At 39.0% G+C, this 12,496-nt stretch overlaps 1 protein-coding gene across 2 annotated transcripts in view; it reads right to left on the bottom strand.

Moving 5' to 3' along the window:
• Positions 1 to 3,979: 3,979 nt before the first annotated feature.
• The window catches only part of Tmem245 (transmembrane protein 245), an 81,815-nt gene continuing 73,298 nt past the window's right edge, over positions 3,980 to 12,496 (bottom strand). For both annotated transcript variants that reach the window (XM_090330399.1, XM_090330398.1), the window contains one exon: positions 3,980 to 4,060. In XM_090330399.1, coding sequence (XP_090186525.1) covers positions 4,015 to 4,060 — 46 coding nt within the window. In that variant the 3' untranslated portion in view covers positions 3,980 to 4,014. The remainder of the gene's footprint in view (positions 4,061 to 12,496) is intronic.

A 12,496-nucleotide genomic window follows, 5' to 3' on the forward strand; every position in this document is an offset into this window, starting at 1 on the left:
TGAAATGAAAAAGGAAAAGAAAAAAAAATAAAAATACTTTCAGAGCATTCAGTGCTATGCAATGACTGTAATACTGCCTGCCTCACAGGGCTATTCCCAAAGGTGCCTGAAAACTATAAAGTGCCAAATAGAAGCATTATTAAATGCAATATCAATAAATCACCATTGTACCTGCACATTAATTGATCCTTGAAGACCTTGCAAAAAACTGATTTTACACACCACCAGGTGGAAAAGAACCTTTATGTTAAGTATGACAGTAAGCTTTCTGTCTAACATCTTAATAAACTGTTGAAATTTATTACACATTACACAGTATCACAGTAATAGACTCATGTCTAGTAACTCCACTACGAATAGTCAACTTTAAAGACTTGTAAACCTGATTAACCTATTATTTCCCAAAGGACCCTGAGTCCCATGAGATGTATGGAGAAAAGGAATGGTGTTCAATCTAAGGTCAAAAGGTCTCTCATATAAATTCACAACACATCACAGCATGGCAAAAAAATAAAATAAAAAATAAAACCAATCCTCTTATGAGTACAGAGAAAGGAAATAAACTCAGCATTCCTCAACTTTAATTGACCATGGAGTTTCCTCTCATACACATTTTGTTTCTCTTACAACAACTATTAGCAACTCTTGGAACTACTACCCTAAGAAATAAATCTTGCCAAAAGTTGCTAAACTGTCAGGAAAAAGGAAAGAAGTAGAACATGGCTTAGAGAAAAACAAATCCAATTCCACTTTGACTTCTTCAGGTTAACTTGCCCTGTGTATTTAACACACTACTTGAACCTATGAGTTTATTTTCTTCTCTAGAAAATATGACCACCCAATTACAAAAGGCCTATGCTAACACAGAATTTCGACGAGTCTTGCAGAAAGAACATTTTAATTTACAATTCTGTTGATTATTTTTAAACTCTTAGACAACTATTCAGAATTTTCAGTTATGTGTTTTTGCAGGCTCTCAATAAGTTAATGAAATAAAAATGCTTTTGATGGCAAAATATATAGGGAAGACATTAAGAAATAAATAAAAAGCGTGTGTTCTTGGCAGGAGCTAGCATTTGGGAGCAAGCACAGTGCCAGAAATGATTCCAGTGTGAAAAGGGTACTAGAGTCCTACCACAAAACTAGTAGGAGGGGACTTTGGAGAGCCTTAAATGAAGCTGGAAGGTCAGGTTCTGATGTTGCTTCCCATAAATTCTAGACAGCTCACCTAAATTAATTTGTTCTCTTCAAATCCTTTACAGCATGGATTCCTATTTCATCCCAGAACACATCACATTCCAGGCACCGTGAGTCAGACCAAGATTTCATCGGCAAGCCCTTTACCAAATACCAGGTCTCCATGAAACTGTCCTAGGCATCTTCCCACAGCCAAAAGCCAGCTCCACGAGTCTCAGAAGCCAAAAGGAGAGACCAGCTAACAACCTCTGGTGAAAGGAAGGGCCAGGAAAATTTACAATTTTAACAATATCCAAGACTGGCATTGAAGGTAGCCTTATAGAGGTCACTTTCAGGAACAACTGATAGAATTCAAGCTGGACTTATATGCCATGGAACCTGAAAACCTTATACCTTGTTTGCTTTTAGACAAGAGATTCCTGAAGTGTGCTAAGTTTTTATCTTTCCTTGAGACCACTTCCCTTCATTTACAACTGAACAGTGAATGTGGTCTTGAATCTAATCTTTAATGAATCTGTAAAATACCAATATTCTGTGACACATTTCTTCTGCATTCCATTTTTATTGAAGCTACTTCTATTTCATAAATTCATTATCTGTTTCTAAGGAAACTTCCTCTTTCTAAATCAAATTCTGATGGAACCTCTTTAGGGAAGGTTATCTTTGAGACTTGATTGTGTTTATTAACCTACCTTTTCATACATACCACAATCTCTCTCTGTTTTCCCCAAAGTGAAAACACTTTGGAACCACCATCCTGCCCCTGAGGACAGCTGCTGGCCAGCCCTCATTCTCAACCTCTAGGATGGTAGACTCCCTAGTCCTTAAACTTCATAGCAGCAGGGGAACAGTTCAAGTTTCCTGATCAGGACTGAGCCAACACTGCGCCTAGTATTTCAGGGTAAGATGACATCACTGCTGCTAATTTAAGCAGCTCTAAACTATTCTCTTACTGCTCAGAGTTCTACTCAAAAAAACTTGATGCTAATACAATGTTTCCACCAACAGTCATACATTAGCTCAAAATTTAATTTTTTGCAGTATTACTTTAAAAAGCACTTCAGTGGAAAGTAATTTGTAAATGCACACTAACTCATAGTATTTGCCTCTTATGAGTGTATGCTAGTTTTAACAGCTGTAAACTTAGAAGTGTAGAGATCAAAAGAAAAAAACGATATCTTTTTGGAGCTCTTTTAATGCATTTTTCTTAAATTTAGCATTGCACATAATCTGGCTAATATTTAAGATGAGAGAGTGTCTTGAGAATTTTATCCTGTATACTTTACTCCCTGCCATGGTGCCCTGCCCACAGTTTAGCAAGCTTTCAAGAAATATGTTAATGAACAAATGGACTAAAAGAAAGTTACTTTGTAGTTTTATCTCACACCTGATGAAATAGCAGGTTATAAATTCTGAACACAAGTAAGAAATCTTCATGTAGTACACTACATAGTAATAGTCCAAAAAAAATCATAGCAACCTTTTTTTCTTTTCTTTTTTTGCCAGTCCTGGAGCCTGAACTCAGGGCCTGGGCACTGACCTTGGACACTTTTTGCTCAAGGCTAGTGCTCTGCCATCTGAGCCACAGCACCACATTCAGCTTAAGTAGCTCTAGTTTATCATTAATTTCCTAGTGGGATGTTTTAGGGAGGGAAAATTGACTTTTAAATGTTTTCTGGAAAGCAAATCTTTGACATAAATCCCTTGCATTCCATATCCCCTGGGGAGCACAGGAAAGGAATGTGTGTTAAAAGTAGAGAGGCCTCAGTGCACAGAGACAGACTCTAATTCCAGCCCTGTCAATAGCTGTAGAACAAGTCTTCATTTATAACAAATGGATAGCAACAAATATTCTAGATCATAGTACTGGAGAAACTGCCTAAAACATTAGAAGAAATGTTTCCTGTTGGTAGACTGTGAGGTCAGAAACACCTGAGACAAGATCTTACTAAATGCAACTTTGCAGTGGTCACTTTTCTTATTTTCCCATCTATATGAAACTGATGTGAAGTTATAAAATGTGGTGAAGGAAGAACTTGTGAAATAATATGTGCCAAGGGGCTAAACAAAGTGCTGGTTATTGTGATGTTGAAGAAAACTTAATTATAGCATGAATCCTATCACACTGTTATCATTCACAGCAGCTTAAAAAACACTTTAATTCAACATTCAGTCACGTTTAGAATTTTGGCAATACTATAATGAATGACATGAGGAGAGAAAGAAAGAAGGAAGAAAAGGACCTGTATTTCCTCTGGTTGCAGCATACAACTGATCCCCAATTAAGCCATACGACCTTTCCATCTAAGATATGTTCTTCCTCAAAGAGGGGAAGATGCATTATTTGTGTCATTATTAAACAACTACATAGTCAAAACTGAAAGCCCTCTTCACTTAAGAATGACTGTCATAGAAAAGTTTAAGAACAAATCTCTTAAACAGGAGAATATTACACTAAATATACTTTTAACAGAAGATAGTTTAGAGTTCTTGAAATAACTTTATAAATACATATTATAGTAGTAGAGATAAAGCAAAAAAAAAAAAAATTCAAGCCATGGTACCAGTGTATAAACTGAAAATTTTCAAGTCATCCTAGCTTGCTCAAGTGCAAAACCACACTTCTGAACTCTGAAGTTGTGTTTTAAAATGCAAAGCAGCCCAGATCAAGTTGTCTCTTGCTCAGATGTTCTGCCTGAAGGTTAGGAGGCTTCTGCTTCTCTCCTGGGCACAGTAGTCGGGCCCAGCTGACAGTAAGCTGCCACCGCTGAGGGGAGCTCACTGGAACTTTCCAGTGAATCAATAAAGTGAAACCCATCAATCTGCTGAAGACTTCAGATCTTCAGAGATGTCACGGAAAGTCCTAAAAGAACAAAATATATATGATTAGTTTTGTACTGGAGGGTAGGGGAAGGAAGAAGCAATAAAATACAGAAGGAGACAGGAAAGATAGGAAAGGGCAACCATGTAATACTGACATATAAATTTTTACTATCTTTGAAAGCCTTGAAGAGATTATACAGTTGCTATTTTTCTTAACAAAGTCTGCTAGTTGCCCCTCATTCCTTACTAACAAGAATCTCAGCTTTTTGCTGAGTCCAATATCTTCCATGCAAAACTACATGATGCCCAGTTACTCTGAGAAACCATACTTGGCTAAGCTCTGGTGAAGGAGTTATAAGCAGAAACACTGTACAACTTCAGGGCAGCTCTTTAAAGAGGGCAATCCTCCTTGTCTCTTCTGCCTTTTTACTGCCTGGGAAGTGGTTATGATGATATGAAAGAAAAAAAGCACTTGGATAAAATAGTGAGTCTTTAAGTTTTATTAACAAATAATAAACGTTAACCAGCACAGACTAAACTCAGAAAAATGGGAGTCAGGGCAGCAGAAATGGAGCAGATAGGTCTTTTGCCAAATGACTTGTCCTGTTTTTGCTCCACATGAGTGAATGCTGCAAATTGGCAGGTAGTTATGTTGACTGATGGGGGCAGTCCTCTGCAAGGTACCTGCCTCAGGCCACAGGTAGCTAAGCTGTCTCTGAAACATGATTTTACATTCCTGAACTGTAGTGTCACAGCCAGTTTACATCTGCATTGGTAGCCATGTAGCCAGCCTGGATTTATCAATGAACATGAGTTCCAACATTCATCATATAGAAAAGAGCAACACATTTGGGACTGGAGTACATGAGGCTGGAGAAAAGCTGGGCCCAGGGCCCACTAACCTTGAATACCCCTTCACTTCTTCTATTCACATGAGAATGAACTTCTTCACTATTTATCCCACTGTTGTTTAGAGTTCCATTGACAGTGGGATTGGGGTTTTTTGGTTATTTGTATCCAATCGTATCTCAAATGATAAAATGAAGGAAAGTTTATTACCATTCCTTAGGTGGAGGTTAAAAATTATTCCTTTGTAACAATAACACAGGTAAACAATGAACCAATTATTTAACTTTAAAACATTTTTTCAAAATTATTTTTATTTCAATGTATAGAGGGGTTACAGTTATATTCACCAGGTAGAGGGTGCATTACTTCTCACACATTGATATCCCTTCTTAAGTTTTTGTCCCCATTTCCCACTCTCCACTCAAAATAATTTTCAAGTCACCTTACTTTGTGGTAACATCACAGTATATTGTGCCTTACTTTTGTTGTTGTTGTTGTTTTGGTGGATCATGGGGCTTGAACTCTGGGCCTGGGCACTGTCCTGAGGTCAAGGCTACTGCCCTACGCCTTGAGCCAGAGAGCCATTTCCGGTTTTCTACTGGTTAATTGGAGATAAGAGTTTCAAGGTCTCTAGTGCCCAGGTTGGCTCTGAACTGCGATCCTCAAATCTCAGTTTCCTGAGTAGCTAGGATTACACGCATAAGCCAACGTGCCCAGCACACATTTTTTCTCATAGTCAAATATAGTGTATTTTGTTTTCATATCAATAACAAATGTCTGGGGTAAACAAATTGCTAATTTTTTTCATTAGAGAAAGAATTAAAGCATAATATGAGGTAAAAGTTCTGAAACTTCAGCAAATACTTTACAGTACAAAAAAAAATGGCAGACAGTCTGCATTAGGTACAATCTTACACAGCACACTTACATACAGCAAAAGGTTAAGTAGGACAGCAACAAGTTAAAAGTCTAACCTTTTAGAATAATGTAGAAAGAACACAGGTACATTGTCCAAAAAGAAATGTACTCATAGGGCTGGCAGTGTGGCCTAGTGCTTGCCTAGCATGCACAAAGCTCTGGGTTCGATTCCTTAATACAGAAAAGCCAGAAGTGGTGCTGTGGCTCACGTGGTAGAACTCTAGCCTTGAGAAAGCTCCAGGATAGTGCCCAGGCCCTGAGTTCAAGCCCGAGAACTGGCCAAAAAAAAAAAAAAAAAAAGAGAAAGAAAAAGAAATGTATTTATTACCTGGCTTATGTAACTATAATCCCTCTGTGCATCACCTTTATAATAACAATTTTAATTGTATTTTATTGTTGGGATAATGTATAGAGGGGTTACAGTTATATTTATCAGGGAATAGGTGCATTACTTCAGAAACTTTGATACCCCTTAAAATATAAAAACTGAAAAATACAGCTAAAATGTTACAGAAATTCCATTCAAGAATGTTCAGTTGTCTCAAAAGCTCTTTCTGAGATGGTGTTCTTTTTTTTTTTTTTTGCCAGTCCTGGGCTTGAGCTCAGGGCCTGAACTCTGTCATTAGACTTTCTCAAGGTTAGAGCTCTACCACTTGAGCCTCAGCACCACTTCTGGCTTTTTTCTATGTATGTGGTACCGAGGAATCGAGCCTGGGCTTTCATGCATGCTAGGCAAGCACTCTACCACTAGGCCAAACTCCCCGGCCCCAGAGATGATGTTCTAAGTTTCTTGTGCCTCTGCACATGACTCTAAGAGAGCTCAACTTTCAAAGAAACAACTGTAAGACTTAGGAAAGTTTTTGTCTATGGACTAAATCCTTGAAAATATATAAGCCCTTTTGGATATAAGGAAAGCAAAAATTAAACTATCCCTGTTTGCAGATGACCTGATCCTATACCTGAACGACCCAGTAAATTCTACTCCCAAACTCTTACAACTAGTAAACCACTTTGGCAAAGTAGCAGGATACAAAATCAACCTTCAAAAGTCAGTAGACTTTCTGTACGCCAACAATACACCAACAAAAAATGATACCATTTGCAATAACCCCCCAAAAGAATAAGACATTTAGGGATTAACCTAACCAAGGGTGTAAAAGAATGATTTAATGAAAACTATAAAAGCCTAAAGAAAGAAAGAGGATACCAGGAAATGAGAAGACATCCTATGCTCATGGATTGGGAGAATCAACATTATGAAAATGGACATACTGCCAAAATTGATATAGACAATTTCAATGCAATTCCCATCAAAACCCCAAGGACATTCTTTACCGAAATATAGAGCATAACCCAAAGGTTCCTATGGAACAACAAAAGACCTAGAATAATCAAAGCAATTCTAGCAAAAAGAGCAATGCAGGTGGTATTACAATACCAGACTTCAAACTCTACTAGAAACCCATAAGAGCAAAAACATGATACTGGCACAAAAATAGACCAGAAGACCAATGGAATAGAAGATCCAGAAATAAAACCACATATCTATAGTCAACATATTTGACAAAGGAGCTAGAGATATACAGGGGAACAAACATAGCCTATTCAATTATTGGTGCTGGGAAAACTGGGCAGCCACATGCAGAAAACTAAAACTTGATCCCAGCCTGTCCCCATGTGTGAACATTAACTCAAAATGGATCAAAGACCTCAATATCAGACCTGAAACTCTGAAACTGCTACATGACAGAACAGGAGAGACAAATATAAGACAAGTCTAAGATATCACCTTTCCCCAATCAGAATGGCCAATATTCTGAACTCAGACAACAAATGCTGGTGGGAATGGAAACTAGTCCAACCACTCTGGAAGGCAGTTTGGAGGTTCCTCAAAAATCTAAGCACAGACCTTCCCTACAACCCAGCCATACCACTCCTAGGCATCTACCATGAGCAACATGACCCAGAATAGGATAAGGACACCTGCACAGCCATGTTCATTGCTGCACTATTCACAATAGCCAAGAGACAGAAACAACCCAGATGCCCCACTACAGATGAATGGATACAAAAAATGTGATACATACATACAATGGAATTCTACAAAGCCACCAGACAAGATAAAATAATGGCATTCGCTGGGAAGTGAATGAAGCGAGAGCAAATCATGTTGAGTGGGATAAGTCAAGACCAAAGGAACAAAAGGTGCATGGTCTCCTTGATATGTGGATGTTAGATCCAAACAGTATAAGAATGATAACTCAATACTCGGGTAATCAAGGTCATTGATATGAACCTGGAGATATAAATATAACTATATGGACATGTATATCTATGATACATATTTATATACAAATTGATATGTATCTATGACAAACTTGTTTGTTAAATTTGACATCTGAAATATGATGTAAAAAAAAATCAGTGTTAATAAAATCTTTAAAAAAAGAAAAAAAAAGCCAGATGTAGTGGCTCACACCTGTAATCCTAGCTGCTCAGGAGGCTGAGATCTGAGGATCGAGGTTCAAAGCCAGCCCAGACACTAAAGACCTTGAGACCCTTATCTCCAATTAATTGGAAGTGGTGCTGTGGCTCAAGGGGTAGGGCAGTAGCCTTGAGCTGAAGAGCTCAGGAACAACACCAGGCCTAGAGGTAGAGCAGTAACCTTGAACTAAAGAACTCAAGGACAGCGCCCAGACCCAGAGTTCAAGCCCCATGACCAACAAAATGAAAAAATATATAAACCCCTTCAAAGGTATGGCATTACTAACTTGGTTAAAAACATGCTGACTGGATTAAATACTGAAATGAATGCTATTTCCTTATATATTTTTATGTTCTGAAGGAAAAATTCCAAAAATTAAGATGTGTGTGTGTGTGTGTGTGTGTGTGTGTGTGTGTGTGGTGTGTATGTCTATGTATTTCTAACTACCGACCAGTTCTTAATAGTTGCATCACTGTTTTTGGTATACTCTAAGACACTTGGCAGCATTTAAGGCCTCTATGCACTAGAGTTTAGATGTGTCCAGACATGGTCAACTATCTGGGTGGAGGAGGGCGAACCAGCACTTCTATTATGGCCAGAACCATTTCCCTAGCTATCTATTTATGTATTTTTCACAGGCTCATCCAAAGCTGGCCACAAACCTTTCTCCAACAATATGAATTTCAGGTCACACTGAATTCTAAAAACCCTTGGAAAATTAATATATCCAATAACCCCATACTGTCCAATCTACTAAGTGTTCTCCAATACCTAATGTTTCCTAACTTATCCTTTTACATTTTTAAAAAAATTTATTTACAAATTTCAGTCAACATTCATTTCCTCTAAATTATGAATGAAAACTCTGCCTCAGAGCAAAGATGCATGAAATAAGATTAACACTGTGGTTGACTGTGGCGAACTTAGTGACTGCTTTCTATTGACAAGGAAGTTGAGCTGTAACTTGAAATTCCTATCTAATTCTTCAATATTACCTCTAGGCTAAGAAAGCTTCAACAAGTTTTTAGGAGAAAGAAAATGAAACACACTTAAAAACAACAGCTATTAAGAATTTTCCTTCTCAATGCTATTTCTAGTTGTCCAGGAGTCATGGTGTGGTGGTGGTGTAGAAAGTGTGTGTCCCTATGCATGTATGTGTGTGGACATGCACAAAGTGGGGAGGGGGGGCTGAAACCCTCCTGAAAATAGATTTCATGACCTAGAGGTATGGAAATGATTTGTTTCAGGCCTATTCAAGAAGCATAGCTCTAATTGTTCAACAAGACTCATAAAACTCTGAATTTCGAAGAAATAAACGGATTATCACTGTTTCTACAAGTATTTACTGTCCTACTAAGACTATTCAAAGGACCATATGTCTTGCGATCTGAGAAAAAAAAAAGACCACTGTTTATATTTCACATGTCCTCAAAGGGCAACAGGGAACATGTATGTTCCATCCTTTGCTCCTTGAAAATGTCATGGGATTCGATTCCTCCCAAGTTACAGTGAGACTTTTCCAAATTTATTCTGTTTCTAACAAGTCTAGAATGAAATCCTAAATCTCAAACCTTTTATTAGCCTCAAGGGTATATTGCAAAAGTCTTTCCCCCAGCCCCCATCTGATCTGCTTTTGGTTTTATTAATTATAAACTCATCAAATTTTCTGTGCACCAAACACCAATGAGGGAAGACAACAATACCAAACAAGTGAAACCAAAGTTCCTAATTCCTGAAAGCTTCTCCATCAGTGGGAACAAAATGAAACTAAACATACACTGGCAATACATGCATTAAGTGTGAACTGCAGAAATGTAAAGTGCTACGAGATATGCGGAACGGCTTCCAGCTAACCCAGAGGGCTTCAGCAATGTTTCTCAGAAGAATACTTTCATTATAGACCATGAAACTACATTAAAAAGAGGGTGGTAGCTACAGAGGGGACAACTTATGGAACAATCACACTGACTTCAGGGAATTAAACCATGTTCTGCTTTAAATCAATCAAAACCAATTCCTGGCAAGAAATAAATGCCAGGCAGGCAGTACAAAGACATGAATCTGGAGAAACAGGCAGAAAAAAAGGCATGGAATGGGCTAAAGCAAAGTTTCCAACTTTATCTTGACAGACATGGGAAGTCACTGTGGGAATTTTAAGCAGCAGGAGAACATAATATTTATGCTCCAGGACAACCAGAGAGGCTGTGCTGTGAAGAGTGGGGGAAGCAATACTAAAGGGTTAGGGAAGAGCCAGGGAAGAGAAGAAGCTGCTGAAGAAATCCCAACATGGGCCACACTACTGTGGATAAAGCAGATGAGCAGGGTCAGGAAGTATTTAACAGAATTTTTAGCCATACAGTGAATACACTCCTTCTTTCCCAACTCTTGCTTCCCTCTCCATCTCTTACCTAATACCCCAAACACCCTCACAGGGTGTTATGTCATAATTGAATTAATAAATTATTTTAGCTGGATGTGGCGGCTCATATCTGTAATCCTAGCTATTTAGGAGACTGAGATATGAGGATCAAGGTTCAAAGCCAGCCAGGGCACAAAAGGACCTCAATCTCTTATCTTCAATTAACCTCTGGAAAACGAAGTGAAGCTGTGGCTAAGGGTAGGGTAGAAGAGCTCAGGGACAGTGCCCAGGCCCAGGAGTAGAGTGGTAGCCTGAGCTGAAGAGCTCAGAGACAGTGCTCAGGCTGAGTTCAAGCCCCATGACCCACCATTTAAAAAAAAAATTATTTTACAAGAAACATTTCTGGTTGAACTCTGGGCACTTAATTGTTCAGGGTACTCAAAGATAGATTAAGATGACACTTCTAAAAACCAGCAACTAGTTACTAATAACTCAGCAAAGCTGAGTCGCCTATAGGACCCCATTCCAGTAGTCCCTTCAGTGCTATCAGATGTGATAGAGAACAAAGGGAAGAGAAGAGCACTCCTGGATGAGTGTCTGGGTTAGACTCCCACTGCTTCCTGGCTACCCTCAGTACCTGGGCACAGTCCCTAGAGCTCTTCAGCTCAAGGCTACCACCCTACCCCTTGAGCTACAGTGCCACTTCCAGTTTTCTGGTGGTTAATTGGAGGTAAGAGTCTCATGATCTTTAGTGCCCAGGCTGGCTTTGAACAGCTATCCTCAGATCTCAGCCTTCTGAGTAGCTAGGATTACAGGCCTGAACCACCACACCTGGCTGCCCTAGGCTTTTTTTTAACAGTGAAGAGACTGCTGTCAGTTTTCAGTAGAAGAAAAGTAAGTATTCTCATATCATGTTTTTGACCTTCTTCCCCCTCCCCGCTCCCCGCTCCCTGAAATCAATGAAGCACTCTAAGGTGCATAATTACAAGAATGGTTCTGCCCTTCCCCACAAATAGCCCAAGTATAACAAAAAAAGTGAGAGTTCCCATTATTGAATCAAGGCTAAGATAGTTTCAACTTCAATGCTTTATCCACATTCACCACAGTCCAAATACTGGAGCACCTCTCTCAACTGTGAGGTGCAGGGGAGAGGGAATGTTCTGGGAACCCTCCCAGTCTCTCCTGTGGTAAATAAAGCTGCCCATCTGACTGAGGACAAAAGGAGGACAAGAAATAGTCTCATAAACATGTCTTTTCAGCCTGAGGCAATTGCTTCTGTAATTAAGGGGCATATGCCTAATGCAACACAAATATCCACTCCCTATTGTCAGAGACAGCAATATAAGAGTTCCTAACACCAAGCACTTTCGAAGCTCATGCCTCTGTACCACTCCCTCCCAGCCCATTCACTCCTTTGGGTAGGAATTACACATAGCCCAAGAACAAAACTGTTGACAGATATTGTAGATACACATGTAACTAAAACAGAGCCCCTGGAATAACAGCAAACTACATTTAAACAGGAAAGAAAAGTCAGATGATCAAGCATATAAATGAAAATTGGACTACAAAGGAAAAGTACAAGATGCAATCTATGACAGCATTAAAGTAGCATGAAGGATGAAACCAAATCTTGGTGTCAGGGGATAGGGCAAGCTTCTCTGGTGAAGTGACATCTGAGCTGAGATTTGAAGAATGATTAGGAGTTAATTAAGAAAGAAGGATAGGGTTGTACAGATAAAGAAAGAAGTATGTGCAGAAGCCTAGAGGAGAATGAGTCTGGTGAATCTTAGGCCCTGATATTCAGCTAGCCTGGCAGCAGCTCAGAAAAGCAAGACATGCTACAGGATGGATGATGAGGCAGG

The sequence above is a fragment of the Megascapheus bottae genome, chromosome 3 (assembly GCF_031878675.1).
Source record: "Megascapheus bottae isolate mThoBot1 chromosome 3, mThoBot2.hap1, whole genome shotgun sequence".
NCBI classification, from domain to species: domain Eukaryota; kingdom Metazoa; phylum Chordata; class Mammalia; order Rodentia; family Geomyidae; genus Megascapheus; species Megascapheus bottae.